Below are 19,035 nucleotides of genomic sequence, written 5' to 3'. Positions count from 1 at the left end.
TTTCTCAATCTTTCTACAAAATCACAAGCACCATGTGAAGCCGTTGATGAAAGCAACGGCGCTACTCTTCCCTTACAGCAACACAGAAATAATTACACACTTCTCAGAAAACGACATTTCTTCCCATTTAGTGATCTGATATGCAACCTCATCGGGAGAAAAAGAGCCGAAGACAGAGGTGTGGCATAATTTAGAAGCTGGAATTCCAGAAATTATTTATCGTGCGTGCAAAACCCCTCCTCGCTCTCAGCCCTTCCTCATCTGAGAGCATGAGTGAACGTTACAAAAAAAAGATGGTCAAGAACAAGGCAGTACAGAATATTCAGTAACATCAGGTATCAAAGAATAATTAAACATTTCAGTAACTGCTGTGATTTTAGACAAAACTCCTACTGATTATTTTGGGGGACTTTTTTTATCTTAGCATGTTAGACTTTTCTGTGTAGGTGTGCGTGTGGGTAGAGGGAGACAAGAGTACAAATATAGACCAGAAGTATTTCAGCCTGTAAATAGATTGTCTAGGAAGCAGAGGTTTAGCCTGGGAGGACGGAAGAGAAAGGAGACGGGGAAGAACTGGAATACAACAAGCAGAAAACTGGAAGGAGACTGGAAAGCAGCGAGAAGGACAATGCAGCCATGACTTGGTGGCCACGTGAATCAAGTCAGAGTTGCGCTTCTCCTTAGCGCGAAGGAAGAAATAGGGAAGGCACTGGAGATGACATAAGGTGAAATGGGTATTTGTAGGAACAATGTGCAGGCAACATCTGAGAGAAATAATTGGCACTTACTAGAGTAGTAAGAAAATTACCAACTTTTCATTATAAATCTGATGGACTCTATCTAACACACGCTCTTCCAAACCTCCACCTTCTTTTTCCATCTAAATAAACGTTACAAACCACACAAGGACAAGCAGCGAACACATGAGGCACTAGGGAAGAGGCATCTGGCCAGCTCCCATCTGCCAGATAACTGTCACTTACAATCACCATTTTAATTCAATTTTTTTTTTTTAATCCAACAGTAAACTTTACTTCTATTGTATTCTAAGAGAATTACGCCGTTTGACATACAGCGGCCACTTTATGCTATTATACTTTTTATTTGATGTGCAGTGAGAACATCTGAAATAAGGTCCTTCAGCTTTGGTTAAAGCCAGCAAGAGATCTTCACGCTCTCTCACAGTAGCTTTTACATTCTTTGCTCAGAATATGGGTGAAATAAAGGCATTTAAGAAAAGACCACGGACTTACTCTCTGAACATAACCTTTACTCCTGTAGGGTCAGTGAGTTAAGGTGCTAAGAGTCAGTTAAAAAACAATACGAGCCCTGCTTTAGCAAGCGAGTAGGTATACAACTAACACAAAGGCAAAAATATGAAGACGAAGAGCTATAAAAAGACCAAATAAGAAGACAAGAACAAAATAGAACATTTTCTACCACTGGCTAAAATTATTTCTGCGGCACTGCCACAGCACGTATGTTAACTTTCAATGAGTTATTAACCTCCACCTGTATTTCACTATTTCACTACCTTCCCCCCCCACCTCAGCTTCAGGGTGAGGTTAATCTTTCGTAATTAAACACCATCAACGCTAATATGCACAAAGTAAGTAAGAACAGCATTTACTCTAAAAGGATTTAACACTCTAAATGCCTTAAACCTACAGGGTGTGGCCTCACAGCGAGGAAAACAAAGTATCACAGGGGATTATCAATACACTAGATGATTGATTATCTATTCGCTATATTGGAAGGGTTATTAATTACCCCCACTGGGGGGTAGGAATACACTTTTTAAATTGTTCTTTGACAGATTTCTTGGAACACAAAATAACCCTAAGAACAGTCAGCACACTAGTGAAGTATAAAGCCAACGTTTTTGGTCTTTCAGAAAACAGTTTATCAAACAAGCGCAGTGCAGACCAACGTAAAAGACAAAAGACAAATGCAATGACAAATCACCTTCGTCTTTCAAATAACACCCGAATCAGGTAACGGCATACCCCCCGCTACTGTTTGCTTGGAAACAGAGCGCGATGAAACCCCTGCTAAGCAGCAAAGCACCTTTCCAGAAGAATGTGGTAGCCTGGTTACAGATTAGCACATGAACTCGAAGATGATTAAAATGATTCTGCCTCTTTCTTGTTTCTCAAGGAAAAAAAAGCCCTTAAAACTTTTCAGCTCAGTACTCTCAACTACGTATCTTGGTACACATCAGAGTGGATTAATCTCACAACATTTTGGACATTTATTAGTAGAGACAAGCGAGTTTGTTCTCTCAGCTCCCCTCCCTTACAGTCAGCGGTGAGAAATAAGCACTTTCAGGGCACGATTCATCATATCCTAAAATAGAGATTTAAGACAAGGGTGACTCATCTGACTTATTTGTGTTGACTAAAGGGAGTCTAGACAACTAGACCCAATATAGCTAGCTACGTTGTGGTGGAGGTTAAATGTGGGGAGACAGATCCTACCACACTGTGCTATCATTTTAAAACAGTACCGTCCTTATCAAGGTGACATCGGTCAGCTAGAACTCAACGGCACAGTATGGGAGAACCTACCTTCGTTTATAATCTGAACGCTGTCCCAGCAAATAGGAATTGCTCTGAAGATAACCACAGTTTGAAGAGAAGTTTGATATGAACCAAGACATCTGACCTGTCACCTTACATGCAGCATCTCTTTCCTAGTGCCTCCTGATTCCAAAGATTGGCTCTGATTCATCAGATTATGATACGGGTGGATGGTTTACAGAATTTTTTTTTTTAGGCTATCGACTGTCTTTCGCCCTTCTGAAAACTCATAAGCCTACTAATTGCATAATGAAAAAAAAATGTAATTCATTAGCTATGTAGGTAAATATCTGAAAAATTATCCCAGCACTCTTCCACCCTATATTAGCAAAAAAGAGCAAACAAAACGAATGCATCTATTTAAACTTTACTCATAATGTGATATTAAGCAACTTGTCATATGCCCTACATAGCTTCATTTTATTAATATGAAATTAATTGTTTCTAAAGATGCTCCCTCCTTGGAGCTACCATACGATCACACTAATATTTATACCGTGTGGCAAATGTTTATTTTTAACCGATGAATCACCCACGGTCTTAGAGCAAAGCTGTACCACGGGCCCTGCGCTTACAAGACGCCGCGCTACGGTTTCTCACCATGTTACATCCGTCATGGAATCTGGCTGCTGCCTCAAGAAACGACGTTTAAAGCCTTGATAACCCAGCCATTACCAAGCTTTGCCGCTGTGCACGTTTTTATTTAAACTCTGCTCCCACCTAATGGCTCTACCAATCCGATTTTGTTGTTGTCCACTGGTGTTTTACAACGGGAAATCAATAACAACCCTCAATTCTACATCTCTTTCCTTCTAAGTAAGCTTTAAAAAGCAATGAGGTGTGTTGAGATAATAATAACAACCACCACCCCCAAACAATAATTCCAAGAAAAGTGGCATTCGCCTATTTTATTCATAAGAAAACTGCGTTACCTTTAAAAACATATTCCTCAATATAATGAGGAATAATATAATTAACTAAAATAATCTACTTTTTTTTTCCAGAAGAGTGGTATTACCTGAGGTGCCTCTGCTCCTAAATTTGGTAACAAAATTAGTAATGGCCATCTAGGTTTAAACATTAACAGTGGTTTTAGCACTATTAACTGCCCAATGAAGCAGGAAATGCGAGGCTGCCAGCTTTCAAAGCCAAAAACGTTGGGTACCTTTATAAACAAGAAATGCATCTACCCAGGCCTTGGACGTTCCACCAGTACACAAGCTACTAACTCCATGTCTTTTTCCTCTCACATTTCAACTGCTCATAGTTTCCTCACCGATCTCCTCCTAAGCAAAGCCTGAAACTTTTCAGTTGTCATGAACCAATGCTGCAAGCTAACAGCCGCCGCAGCAGTGTTAAGGTTGGTTTATCAACGGCGATGCTGAAGAAAGTAACTTGATGACATAGATAAACGTCACAGGTGATTGATCTGTAATTAATCTGGAGACTCTATCCAGAATCCAAGCCAGAGGTGAGAGTGAAATCTGCCTCTAAGTTGAAAAATACCGCAAAGACTTCCTCTGCAAGACACAACTTTCTGAAATACAAACCTATTTTACTGCTGTTAGCAATGATGACAATGTTTCTACAATTAATGAAACCAAGAAATAACTATCTAAAAACTTACACTCCATACTTTTGTAAACCCTAAAAAAAAAAAAAAGGTCATTCCTAGATCAGGCAGATCACAGCATTGAGCTTCTTTGTGCTACTGTCAGATGATGGGGAGGGAAGAGAAGGGAGAGACAAAAGAGATCATCCGACCGGATGAGTCTCTCAACTTACACAGTACAGAGGAAGGAGTGGAGTGGGAGAGCTCAGACTCAAGCGAATGACTCTCCGAGTCTGCATTTTTCGTAGACTTGCCCGCTGAATTGACGGAAAGAAACACAACGTATGAACAAACAAAGATGAAGAGGTAGAGTGTGACCAGAATCCTCAGCAGGCACCGGCAGCAGGAGCGGCCGCTGGGGCACGGCAAGGGTGGTGACCAGGGAGATGAAGAAGCAATGGAAGAGGAGGTGTGGTGGGTGGAACATAACCTCTCCATGTCACCCTCCTTTGCGAGAGCTGTATGAGGGTCAAGCAGGTGTGCAGGAAGAAAAAGAGAAGGCCAAAAGAAAAATAACCAGAATTTAATTACAAGCAACAAGAACGTACAACATCTTTTGAGCACACAAACAGTGGTACTGATGTACTTTTGGGAGGCAGCGTGGGTGCCAAAAAACAGCCGTAAAGGTCGTAGCTGTAAACGACTCTGTTCAGATGCCAGCGCAGATTTAACCCTCTATCCCGTACTGAGATAGACAGGGTTTTGAAAGAGCTTTTACAAAAATTTTCTTTGAAATTTAAGGATTTTCCTTGAGGAAAGTGTGTTCCAAACAGATTAGTTTAAATTGGTGTCTTTCTACTGTTAAATAATAAAAACCCAACAAGTATAAAAAAATAAATTAGCAAGATATATGAAAAGATATGCCTCCTGAATGGTTAATGTTTTGAAGCTACGTACCTTACAGATGTACTAAGTAGCACAGATGAGCCAGAATTTACCTGACCTCTTAGTGCCCTACGACTCAGCAATTTTTTCCATCGGGAATAATCATTCCTACCAGTGCTTTCCTTAATTCATATCCAGGGGCAACAAAATACCATGAGAAATCTACATTTCCTGACCATGATAAATTTAACCATTCAGCTTTGTACAAGTCTCTGTGCATTGCCGGCAAAAATAATTGGAAAACATATCAATCTCCTACCAGAGAGACGCTGCCAAGGAGTTCCAGTCTCATTACTACAGGGCGGAGAAATCCCACAAGCAATCCCAGAAGGCGGCATTGCCCACGGTCCAGTTTTCAGCGAGTTCTTTCTTGTATTTAAGGTGGGATCACTGTCATGCAGGTAAGCCCACGATCAATAGATAATGTCAGAAATTTATGTTAGCAAGGAACCTGAAACTACAAGTGATTTCAGACTCAAATTCTAGAATTAGCTTATTCCTTGAATTATTAAAGCTGAATATTGTCTGCCAAGCACCGTTTTTAGTAAAAGTAGCATGTTCCAGTCCTAAAAGATGTAAATGCATACCTAAGCAAGACAAAGTTACAGATTTTCAATAAATAACAAATGAAAAGTAAGCCTGGTTTTACTGTCTTCAACTCAATATACCTGCCTTCAAAAGTGAAAACAGGGTGAGATCCTGACATGAGAGAAGAATATGGTACCAATTCCCTGACAGATATCAGAATCTGTTCCTAGAGACACATTTGTGATAGCTGATTTAAGATTTATTTTTTTTTTTTTAATAGCTACCTTTCCTAATGAATCCTAACATCTGTAATACTTCGTACAGGCACGCATATGCACGCACGCTCCCACAGGGCACACAAAACCACAACTGTGCGGGAGACAGGACATCCCTCACAGACTCACGTAACTTTAACAAGTCACATCAATGAAAAAAAATAACAAAACCCCCGGATGCAGAGCTGAATGTTTTAAGTACGTGTGGGCTGGCAGTCTGTACAAAAGAAGGAGCCTTGTACCTGTTTGTACAATCTGTGCAAGGTGTTAGAATAACAGGAGGAAGAATTAAGTGCACAGATTGCCATGCCTTTGCAAAGAAGAGTCCTTCTCTGCGAGGTGTGGGTCACCCTGCAATACTGTAAAACATACACTAGCACTGCTTCTCAGCTACAGAGTGGCATCTGCACTTCCCTTCTTCGCAGCAAGGAAAGAGCCTCTTCCCATCTTGTACTCCATGCTGCGAAGGAAAGCAAAAACATTTGTAAGGTCCTTTATCACCTTCTAGATCTCAAATTTGGTGACAAGCATCATCTTGAGCACACACGTAAGGACCCGGACAAGTCAGCAATCTGAGAAAATTCTCTCTGCTACCTCTGAAATCTGTTTGTCCCTATCAATATCTTACCTCCAGCTGCAGCCAGTAGCCGTTCCTGACAAAAGAACGGCTTTCTCACTGTTGTCCTAGAAAATCTCCAACCGAAAGTCAAGTTTGGTCTAGGGGTAAAACACCTTTCCTAAGTGCCCTGCTAAAGCATGAGGCTTGAGCTTATAGTAGCTGCAGGGGCTGCAGGAGTGCCGATTCCCTGAATCATTCCAGACATTAGACCCTAGGGGTACCGTTAGCTTTAATTTCTAATAAAACAATCTGAAAAGCAGCCTCCGGTGGAAAGACTGGAAGTGTGAGAGGAATACTAGAAAGTGAAAAACAAGCAAGCTTGCCAGCAATTAATGACAGGGAGATTCTATTTGTTTTTTAAATAAACAGAAAATGAAGTCCCTGTAGACTGGAATAAAATGTGCACCTGGTGCGTGGCGACCGGGGTAACTGTCCCGCCGTGTGTCAGGCCACAGGCCCGCTGCTGAAACAGGTTTTACAAGGTTATCACGATCATCCCAGCTGTGAGCAGCTCCGACTGGCATTCCCGGTGGGGAGGAAGCCTCCCACCTTCCCACCAAGGCAGGTGAAGAGCAATACCACGCTACTCTGCCTCCTCTGCCGCAAGCACAGCTAACATGTTCCAGCTCCTTCTTCTGCAGCCTCCAGAAAATACAGAATGCAACACTTTTTCTTGGAAAATAGCCTCAGCTCATCTTACTGGCTTATCCGCTTGGTATCGTATGAGGTAGCAGCAGGTCTGCAACCTACAAATAACAGAAAACTTCAACCGCTGAACATTTCACACCTGTCACTCAGCTACGTCAAAGAGAAGGACACAACCAGCATCTTGTCTCTCAGACCTGGGATTACTGCAAGATCCTCTTCTCCGCTTTGGGAATAAAGTACGTGGTGGCCATCCGACCTGCTCTTACCCGTGATACTACAGAGTCATGTAACAGAATTTGGGAAAACATTTTCATTCCTGTTTTTTCTTATAATTGTACTCCTGAGATAGAATTCCGCGCGCTAAGCTTCAGACAGAATTTTATAAAAATCCTACTGTTACAACATCATGCAGAGGCCCTATAATTAAATCGTTCATTTAATGAGGTTAGTTGCTAAACTACACACGATGCATTGAAGGAAGAAATACCAAATGTTAGGAATAAAGGTAATTTACACCGTATTTTCCTCTGCATCAGCTGCAGATACCTGGAATTGCTCTCCAAGCCATTACTTCGCACTAACTCACGCTGCTATCACCGGTGAGCGGGTCCTGGCTGTTAACACACCCAAGACTTTGGGCAAGGGGAGGTGAAAGGGTTCACCGAAACTTTGAGGACAAAGCGCCAACATCAGCGACTTAATCAGAGCTGAATGCAGCCCCTACAGTAACGCAAGTCTCTTTTCTTTTCCATTCTCCACATTGTATCTTTACTATCACCTCTGGCCTGCGTTTCACCTCTACGTATAACATTGGTTTTTGAGGCTGAAAATCAATCTTTTCTATCAACTGGAGATACACAAACCTAATTTTTTTTTTTTTTTTTAAAAAAAACATTAGCTTTAAATCACTATGTTTAATATTAAAGTATGAGTAACATCACATATTTAGAGAGGAAAAAAATGGAAACAAAACCAATATCTGTGAAGTTACAGAACTAATTTCATAATAAAAAAAACACCAATTTCAGATTTTTAAATAATAAAAGAAGATTAAAATAAGTGTATGGACAGAACAAAAGAGAAATATGAAAAAAAACACTGGCATCTGAACAGAATAAAAATTAAAATGGTGACATTAAAAAAAAAAAAGCAACCCTAAAACACAAATGCATGCTACAAGTACATAAACTAAGTAAGAGTTACAACACACTGACTTAGACATTTTTAATCTACTACTATTACTACTGGACCTAGCATCTTAGTTAATAAGCAGTAACTTTATATCCTCCATTCCAAAACATCACGGCAAATGGTGTTCTGGGAACCAAAAACCTCAAAGGTAAGGCTGAAACACGTCACAAGTAACACAGAAGAGCGTAAAAGTAATTTCTTTTAAACAAGGAAAACCAGTATTCTCTCTGAAGACTCATTAGGAGTTTCTGTGTTAAATGACCTAACGAAATACGTTCAAATAATTCATGTTATTGCTTCTCCAAATGTTTCAAGCTTCAAATCCTACCTTTGACATCCTCATCTTCAATGGTTGTATTGGAACTCTCGGTTGATTCCTGTCGAGAAGTAAATACAAGCAGAACGTGTGAGACAAGCCAGGCCTCGTGTGCGTGCCGTTGAGAATTACAGTTAGTCACAGACATCATGCAAAGCCTTGAAGCGGGGTGGGATGTCACTCACAAACAAACGGTCACACGCCGATTAAGACATTTCCACCTGAAACGGATGTCAAACATGGCCATTCTCTACAAGAGGGAACCCACATACATTTCCTGCTGTCCAACGCTTTGACTTCACAGGAATGTAAAGGAAACTTTTTTTTTTTCCTCTTTAACATCCAACCGTACAAAGTCCATCTGGAATGTTAGATGAATCACCTCAGCCAGGTAGGAGAGCTTGCCGTTTTAAGCTTTGTGATTAAACCGACTGCTCAGAGTAAGTCATTCTCTTCCAGGTTCCGAATACGCCGACTTCTGCACCCTACAATTTACAACTGGCTTCCTGCGACGTATATTAAAACCAAGCCTCTGAGTGATTTTAAGGATATTGGATCAGATTCTGTCATTTTTATACTGGTTTTGTGATAAATTTTTGAAGGAGATGGAGAATTGATAAATACATGACAATGATTTTGACAAACTAAGGTATCTTTGTAGCGGCGTTCCTCAAATAACCAGTCATGGAGGAATGACTCGTCTGTCAGACGGTTTATACTTAAGCCACCACACTGTTAAAAAGGCAAGGATGCTGCATCTCAGTCTTTCATGAATTACCAGAAACATGAATTATTATGGGCAAATTCAACAAGGCACTGTCAAATCTAATAGGTACGCTGTTTTAGAAAGCCAAGAAGTTTTTAAACTTAACTTTTAATCTGTGTACTTTCTTGAGAGTAGAATCAATATATGCATTTTTTAAAATACATAGCTCAATAGCAAAAAGGATTAATTGGTCTATTTTTATCTGAGTGACAGAAGATAGGACTGATATTGTATTTAACTCTCAAAAGGATTTAACAATTAAATAATATAAGGTAAATTTGACAGTGCCCTTCAGTTACTGTGTCCTAACAAGGCTGAGCCGAAGGAATGTTCAAAACTGTTAACTCAGACCTTAAAAAAAAAACAAAACGTAGGTGCATCCATAAATTAAACAACACGAATTAATTCACACACAAACCAAACCGAACAAGTCACCATGCTTTTCCTGAACCGGCTGGTGTTAGACGCTTCACTCTACGCAGACGTATCATGCTCTATCACTTAAAAGATGAGGTAAAGTACTTAGAAGTAAATAAAACCTCCCCAAAAATACGTGTTGTGAACACCACGCAGAGGCTCCCAGGGCAGCTGCAGCCTGTGATACTGAAGCATCCGCCCCAGTTGCCACACATACTCCAACGATCAGTCTTTCAGACAAATTGAGGAGTAACTCTCCGCATCAAGCGCTTCGCCTGTTTGCCGCGACCTTTTGGGACGCTGAGCATCTTAATTGCTATAATTACGTAACGAAGCCAAGTAGATGTAGTCACGCCAATATTTTATTGGGGTTTTCTGGTCTTTAGTGGACTCGAGCGATAAAGATTAGACTAGCATTCAAACACAGGCTGTTCGTCGCCCATGCGTTTAAACTAGGGGAGCTGAAAAAGTAGTAACAGGAAAATAAAAACTTTGTGTTTGACAGATGCAAGGCACTTGAAGGAACGGGATAAACAGGCACAACACACACCATCAGCACTTCCATGCTTGAGAAATGTCCCCATGCATTATTTTTTTTCCACTCAGATTCAATCCTTCTCATATGAAACAACCACGAGTAGTTAAGACGAGATAAATGAAACGTCAATTTTTTAAAGTCAGCACTGTAAACAGTGAAATTTTGGTTGAAAAGTAAACTCCAGGAAACCTAGGAACATGTGTTAGATGTAAATGATGATATTTCCTGGCTCTTTTCAAGTCCATGCAGGAAAAAAAGGAAACAAAACACAATACGTTTTAGGAATTGGCTGCCAAACGCAAACACCACAACACAGAAGAAAAAGAAAAGAGCATGAAGAAAACGTATGAAAATCAAAAGGCCTCTTTGTCACTTGAAATGTTAAGATTTTTTGGAACCTGCTCAGTGATGTTATGGAAGAAAACCAAAGTCCTGTGCAAAAGACACGTCACAACATGGCGTGTAAGCATGCTGAGAAATAGCAGGCAGGAGAAACTGAAATGACACCTTTATTAAGGTGACAACCGCCCATCAAACCCGTCAGTATAATCTCTCCGAGAACAGCGTTCTTTGGTTTTACTTAAGACTGCAGCATTTTTGGCTGAAACGAGAGAGACGGCACGCTCCCCGAGCCTGGCTGCACGGGGCACCGAGCTCTGCCAACTGCTCCCGACTGCCCCAAGAACTTCGGAAGCTCAACACTCAGCGGGACGCACGTAGCAGATGAACACAGATGAAAAGGGGCTCAAGAGACACCGGATGTAACAAATGTGGGAATGAGATTTTCCTCAGAAAATTCCTGGAATGGCCCTATTTTGCTGTGGAACGGTGGGTGAAATGTGTGGTGTGGAAAAAAGCAAGATGGAGCTGATTCTTTCTGAATACCTTATTTCCATCAGGGTTGTGGATTACTGTAGTTTGGGGCTCCTGAGCGAGAACAAAATAAAGAGAAAAAAGAGTTCCCATCGGTAAATACATTCTCATTAGCGTGAGGGAGCGCAAGAAGAGCCAGCTCGCAAACACGGAACACCGACAAGAGCTAAAACAAACGTTAACTGTTGCCAGAGGGTGTCTCCAACACAGATTTCCTCAACAGCAAGCCAGCAAAAAAACAACCAAACCATCTCACCTAGCGCAGCAGCATGCAGAGACCTTATTCAGGACCAACGCACGCAGGGCTTTGAAGCTCTGGAGACCCGCAGAGGCTCTTCGTTCGCACAAGGGCACGCTAACATGTTTTGTTCGTTTTCCTGTCCGAGCCAGGCTGGACAAGGCGGCCAGAAATGACCTTTTTTCTTTAAGCATGTTTGCTTGTATTAGTATTAACTGATTAAATAAAAATGCAGATTAATTGATAGGGATGAAGGATGAGTTAACTGCCTCTGAATGCTATCATGGTTTGGAAGAGGCAGACTACTACCAGTTGCTGCTCTGCCAGGGCAGCATAAAAGTAAGCGAGAGAGATCTTTGCGTCATTTTAAAGCATAATTTCCTCAAATCCCTTTCCCTTAAAAGAAAGATTAAATAATCTTTGAAGTGGCAGTCAGCCAGCATACTTTCAGCACAGACAATCGTGCAGGGCTGCTGTACATGCACGCTGGAAACCTGTTAGCTGGTCCTCAGAAATTACTTACCAATGTACGCTTCAGCGTGTACAAAAAAATATAAATCTCTCCCAATGTGTGTGAATTTTCCACATTTTCAAAGCTATATATACACAGGAATATGGGAAATAATACTCACAAATTCAGGTACTTGCACACCGGCATTTATATTTGTGAGCCCTGTGGTACACGTACGCCTAAGAAATAGGAGCTACTAATAAAAGCAAGACTGCAATAGAAACATTAATGAACAGCACTCCAATTAGTAATACGCTCCTAATAGAGCTCATTAGTGAGTAATGTCTCCTGTAGATTTAAGTGTAAGAGAACCAAGAAAAAACGTTTAGCGCTAGATGCCTCTTGATCCCAGGGAAGACTTGCAAAGTCCTGCTGAGTTTTAGGAAATAGGCAATGAAAATCTGAATAAGGTCTATTTTACGGTAGCCTAGCGATAATCCTGTTAGCTCTCCTTGATATCAATGCTTACGCTAGGAAAAAAGAAGAGAAAATAATTTTTTTTTCTTTTTTTTTTTTTTTTTTGGTGCAAAAAGTTAGCATTAAAAAGATGGAAACAGTCATCAGGCAAAGAGCTAAGAGCAACACGAAGCGCATTCTACTCACTTTCCAGCACAGCATGCAAAAAAATTCCACTATGGTTACAAATGCTATGACTCTACCGCATCCAGCTTCCACGTAACACTTTTTTATTAATAAACACGCTCTAATGGACTTCCTCACCAAAAAAAAAAAAAAAAAAAGAAAAAAAAAAAAAGAAAGCATAATTCAAACGAAAAGTTTTTTTTTTCCAAAACCTGTTTTTAGAAAGCAAACAGAGTAAATGCATGAAAAAGCAAAAAAAAAAAAAAAAAGAAGGAAGAACAAACAGAAGACAGTCAAAAACTTCAAGATAGCATGAGAAGGAAGGTTCCAGGTATACCAGCGCCGGGGTAGGAATATTTTCCTTGGGGCTGGTTACCACGTTGGTTTTGTTGTTTATCTGTAGGTATGCAGAAAATAGAAACAGACAGGCCTTAGAAACCGGCGGTATGCACCGTATCTATATCTGGCTGTACAGAACATCTATATACAGATATAGATATCTCGATATAGATATGGAAATAAAGAATCGCAGAAAGATGAACTTATGAACTTGAACGAGCGCTAACGAGATCCGACAGCTGGCGGCAGCTCCTCCGAACAGGCTAGCTACGGCTTTTCGGATGCACTGTACGAAGGTCTAGGGAAGGTACAGGTATAGGTGACTCCGGCTGCGACACTCAGAACAGCAGAGAGCCTTTAAGTAGCGGCTAATCGCGTGTAAGAGGAATAACGAATTAATACGGGTTTGAAGCAAGTCCTGAATAGCCACTGCGGTTTCCTGACATGCAACAGGATTAAGTAACTGCACCCAGTTGTTCTTTATTTCTCATCGCCTATCACTACCATCAATAAGATCTGATTACTCATAGCTCTCCAGAAATCTCTAGATTTGTTTGACTGGCTCCCGGGAACAGATCTGAACAAATTTAACTGATTCCAGATCTGAACAAACACAACTGACGCTAGAAAGGGACTGGTGCCTCTTCAGCTTTTTTTTTTTTTTTTTGCGTTATTTTAGACAAAAATAAATTTGCCACTGTGATTTTTTCGCAGTTTCAAGAATCCCGCAGCACCTGTGTACCAGCCTCTCAGTTTTGGTACTGTAACCTGAAAGCGCCAGGTTTCACTCTACATTACCCGTAGTCTTATTCCACAAATCAGTACGTATCTGCGTAATTTATACATATGTCACCACGTTAATTCTTAAGCCCTTACAAGAATTTTGGCTTTTACTTACGCAAAAAAGTAATTCAACTTAAACCGTTCAGCAATAAGTTTAAAGGTATCTGATTCTTTAAATCCATTTTGAAGATTCAGCTTTCGTAAATACCATGGTATGAAAAGAAAACAAATGCTCAAAATAACGTACCGAGCCACTTTTGACATGCACTAGGAAGCAAGATTAAAGTCTAGTAAAACTAGTTCTAGTTCTACTGAATCTCCTAGTCACAGCACTTCATAATAAATGTGCAACACAAAGGAAAACAAGTCCAAAACTGTTTTGTTAATAGGTTTTTGTAAAAATGTAATTAACGTCTTCATTTAAGGAAACAAAAAGAGGAAATCCTAGAAGAGAGGACTAAACTGAGCTGTGCATAAAACACCAGACTTCTGATTTACACTTCCCGATGACTCCGTAGTCTCCGGTGAAGTACTTGGCTTCTCAGCACGCGGGCTAACGTTTAAGTCTTGTCTGTGCCAAGGCTTTGCTAAAACCAAGCCTTCAGAAGTCAGCGCCACTGGGGAAACTCACGGAACTCCACGTCCTGAGCAGCTTGCGATGATTATTTTACTTTGGCACACGTGTGGCAGCTGACTTGTTGACTGCAGGAATCTTATTTAGAATTATATCCAGATTATGGAAATATCACCAGGATTTGCATTAATTAATTACAGACTGCAAATTTCCTTATCTTAACCAGCACTTGACTGGCTTGGAGTAACATACAGCAGTCTCATTAGTTAATGTCAGGGAACATTATTTCGACACTAAATGTTATTCACTGATATCTGTGATAGAAACCATTCTCCCATACAAAATAAAAATAATTTTCTTTCATTTAAAGGCAAAGTTCACAGTGCTTTACAGCAGGAGGATGAGAAAGTTATTTCTTCAGCAACGGTCTTTCTACAGAAATTGTCATTACGAGAAAATACAAGTCATTACTGAGTTCCAAGTGTTTAAGTTTATGCCCCAACTTGCCCTAGTTATTGTCAAATAAATTTAATTTATCTATTTGCACTTACAGTCCTAAGTTGCAGGGGTGTCTGAACAAGACAGGGACAGAATGAACGCCTTGGTGCATGAAGTCATTCATGGGGAGATGTAAGTATTAGCAAGTATTTTATACATCAACTAACTTGCTTTGGTGTTTACGGGACTGCGAGGCGTCTAAAACCTGAACTCCTTCCTCTGGAAAAAACTTTTTTTAAAAAAACCAACCAACAACTTCAGTAAATGAAAGTTCTACAGGAGAACTGTGGAATAGTGAGAACACATACAACGCTGCTTGATGGCGTATTAAATCTTCCCAAATAAGAGAAAAATCAGGTATCAAGTTGGGTAACTACAAATTCACATTTTTAGGACAGTGTAGTCTTCAAGGGACTAGAAAGAAAAAGGCCCTAAGATAGACAGAAAGCAAAACCATGGGGAAAGAAATGGAGATTTCACCAGATTTCATACAGTCCTGTTCAGCAGTAGCGGAATACGAAAAATAAAGTGGAATGCCAAACAAGTGCTTGTTGCTGAATACATAATGAAAGCAGGTTAAATCAAATTGCAACTGCAATTTTGCCTGAGTAAGGAGAGCAGGCTTGGGTCCATACTCCCTTGGTGAAAGCCCTACAAAAATAAACAATATCCATTACAGCTACTGCTGAAAACTGCAGGAAATACATTCAAAACTTCCTAGTAAGATACCGAGGATATAGCATTCCTTAGGAAAAGCAGAGAGATAATGGGATTCAAAGTTCTTATTTCTTCTGTGTAAACAGAACACACACACGTGCTTTTATTAATGCAGGAACACACATGGTGTATTTTCCATCCATTTTTAACAGCAAGGGGAGACGATTCCATAAAAAGTAAAATATTTTCACATGAAACAGTTATTCTGACGTTGTGCTTAAGTGGTGACCTGCTATTTGTTGCGAAGAAAGAAAAATTTTCTACTAAAGCCATCGCTTGTCAGGTCTGACAATAGTGCAGGACACACACAAAGGCTCCAAACAGCTGGGCACGACTGTGCCATCATCACTGGTCTTTTTTTCAGTATATTATAAAAATATATCTCGGGACTTAGTCTTTCAGATGACAGTACTGTCACAAAAAGTTAAGCACACTTCACATTTGGGATACCAGAAATAGCCCTGCCGTACCTTTCCGGTGACTGACTCGGACACTGCCACCACTGACCCTGCCACCGAAATTCCACGTTCGCTCAAAGAACAGATTAATTACCTGTGTAACTACCTGTCTGCTCAGATCTGACCTGCAATTTGGGCTTTTCAAGGAGAGTTGTACTTGCAGTGGAAGGTGTGGATGAGGGATATTTGCCTTCTCTCTACCAGCAGCAGCACAGCTGATCGTTGCGGACTGGGTTTGCGTGGGGAAAAAAAACCTGCGCAACTGCAGCCGGAGAGAGGAGGGAGAAGATGTGAGAGGAACATCCCTGCAGACACCGAGGGCAGTGGAGAAGGCGGGGAGGAGGTGCTCCAGGTGCCGGAGCGGAGATTCCCCTGCGGCCCGTGGTGCGGCCCATGGAGGAGCGGAGATCCACCTGCAGCCCATGGAGGACCCCAAGCTGGGGCAGGTGGATGCCTGAAGGAGGCCGTGGCCCTGGGGAAAGCCCACACTGGAGCAGGTTTGCTGGCAGGGCCTGTGACTCCATGCGATGCCGGCTGGAGCAGCCTGGTCCTGAGTGACTGCTCCCCACGGAAGGGACCCACGCTGGGGCAGTTCGTGAAGATCTGCAGCCCATGGGAAGGACCCACGTTGGAGAAGTTCACGGAGGACCGTCTCCCGTAGGAAGGGCCCCACACTGGACTGACCACAAACCCCATTCCCTGTCCCCCTGCGCCGCTTGTGGGCAGGAGGTTGGGAAAACCGGGAGTAAAACTGAGCCTGGAAAGAAGGGAGGAGTGGGGGAAGGTGTTTTAAGATTTGGTTTTATGCTTCATTATCCTGCTCTGATCAGTAATAAACTAATTTTCCCCAAGTTGAGTCTGTTTTGCCTGTGACCAACTGGCGAGCCATCTCTCCCTGCCCTTATCCCAACCCGCCAGCCCTTCGTTAAATTACCTCTCCCCTGCCCAGCTGAGGAGAGGCAGTGACGGAGTGGCTTCGGTGGGCACCCAGTGTCCAGCCAGGGCCAACCCACCACATCCACATCCCAGAAGTCAGCTCCAAACCCGTAACAAACAGGAACAGAGTAGGTAGTCGTGTGGGATCGCAGAGGCCAAATGAATGCACGACCGTACAGCGGGTTGAGGAGGAAGAAAAGTGATCGAGACTGACCGTTAATTGGGACATCTTGTGACAAAGCTTTGAAGGAAGTTAGCTGGGAAACTGCGGTACGGAAAGGCTGTGAAATTTTTTTTTTTTTTTTTTTTTAACTCCTGAGTGTTTAGCATGGCATCTTGGTCTACAGTGGCTCAATTAAAGCGATACTATTTCACTGTGCAATGTGGTTTGTGTTAAATTTCATGACATTATTAGCTTTTAAAATAAGGAGGTTTTAAAAATTAATAGAAGGCTGTTATAACATCACTATTTTGTTACTATTTCTATTTACTAAGGACAGCTGCACAGGCCAATGTTACATCTACTTTTTTGTTTTCGTACGTCCCCAGGCTAAAAAAAATAAAGAAAAAACTTGCTTGAAAGAACTGCAGAACAATTCACTGTGGATGGCATACAGCAACTGCAGGCTTAAAATTCACAAGGTTGTACTTCAAAGTCTTGCAGCTTCTCACAGTACGTTAACAAAACTAAACGCAACTCTTGGATTTCTAAGTGTGAACGTTTCGCAGGAGGAAAAAATAAAAAAATCTGTCAATAAAGATCCTCACCATCATCTGAACACTCGAACTGGACTTCCTTTTCTGAATTGACCAGTCAGAGAGAAAGGAAAAGAAGAAAATGTGACTGGTTGGATTTGAAGCATCAATGCACGGAGTACAGTATATTTCTGTTTCGGCTTTTTTTTTTTTTTTTTTAATAAGAAAAAGACAGCTTAAGCTGTAGAAAGGGGTGGAAAATGCTATGGAGTATATAGTATCTCAATCACAGAACTGACAAAAATAGGCTTCCCCAGATGTCAATTTCCTCCCTTTGCTCCACATGACCATGCAGACAAACAGCAGGCACGTAAAAAGTGCTGAAAACCTAAGTATCAAATCCCAACAAGTCTAATTTAGGCAAAATTTTGGCAACAATTGAGATATCACAAATACCATCGTAGACCTGTAGGAGGAATGATATTTTAAAAAGAAAAGCTGGTCAGATAGAGTACAGAAAATTTATATATTCCACAATGAAACATGTTAAGGGTTTTCCACAGGAACGACAGAATATTATTGAATGTGTGCTTCTCCACGTAACTGGGGTATCTACTACTCAGCAGCGAGAAGCATCGAAATCATCGTGTACTCACTTCATTTTAAGTCAGTCTCATGATTTTTTTTGACAGGAAAAAGTGCGCACATGTGGGAGAACAGGAACATTTAAGTATAAAACTTTTTGTTAAAGTAAAAAGTTAAGATTAAATAGAAAATTAGTTTCAGGTCAAAGACACACTTCTGAGTAAACACACAGAGCACAGAAGAATATCTTTTGAATCTCATAATGAAAGCTTGAGGCATTTAAGTCTTCAGGAATCCTTCGAGAAAAGAAATAAAATATTTTTCATTGCTGAATTATATATATATATATATATAATTTTTTTTTTTTTCTGGCTGTTTTTCAAAATATTTATCCGGAACGTTTATTTGTGAAGCATCTCTCCTCCTCCAGGATCTGGTGAAATGTGAATAGGAGCTCTAAATCATGTATGAAAGCTGCCAAAATGTTCCCTTCTTAGCAAGGTCGATTAATCAGGACGAGCTGATTTGCTGAGATAGTAAACCCCTCAAGTTCTGCCAAATATAGCGAGTACATCTGGCAGAACACACCTCATGTGGAGCCAAGCCTGCCAGTAAAACTTTTGGTCTTCCATGAAATCTAATGAGAAGTCAAGGGGGAATAGAGCTGCAGACAAACACTGATACTTAAAAAGCTAACGTGCCCACCACCAAACCATTATTTATATTTATAAGCTAATTAATATCATGGAGTCATTAATTACACAGTCATCCTTCATTAAAACAGCAAGAAAACTATTTGCTCCAGTAGTTTTCTATCTTCCACTTATTATAATCCTAATTTTTAAAATATTTCTTTAATTTCATTTTTTAA

The 19,035-nt window shown here is 40.8% G+C and overlaps 1 protein-coding gene across 29 annotated transcripts in view; it reads right to left on the bottom strand.

Annotated features, from left to right (window-relative positions):
- The window catches only part of CAMK2D (calcium/calmodulin dependent protein kinase II delta), a 131,651-nt gene that overhangs the window by 9,485 nt on the left and 103,131 nt on the right, over positions 1-19,035 (bottom strand). For 8 of the 29 annotated variants that reach the window (XM_086747096.1, XM_086747098.1, XM_086747095.1 and 5 more), the window contains exon 14: positions 8,666-8,714. In XM_086747096.1, coding sequence (XP_086603222.1) covers positions 8,666-8,714 — 49 coding nt within the window. Of the gene's footprint in view, positions 1-8,665; positions 8,715-11,259; positions 11,302-12,915; positions 12,976-17,651; positions 17,685-19,035 lie in introns of all 29 variants that reach the window. The other 21 variants (XM_086747069.1, XM_086747099.1, XM_086747075.1 and 18 more) reach the window with 3 other exon arrangements.

This window comes from Chlamydotis macqueenii, chromosome 4 (assembly GCF_036417535.1).
Source record: "Chlamydotis macqueenii isolate bChlMac1 chromosome 4, bChlMac1.mat, whole genome shotgun sequence".
In the NCBI taxonomy this organism is placed as follows: Eukaryota; Metazoa; Chordata; class Aves; order Otidiformes; family Otididae; genus Chlamydotis; species Chlamydotis macqueenii.
This window is presented reverse-complemented; position numbering and strand designations above follow the sequence as displayed.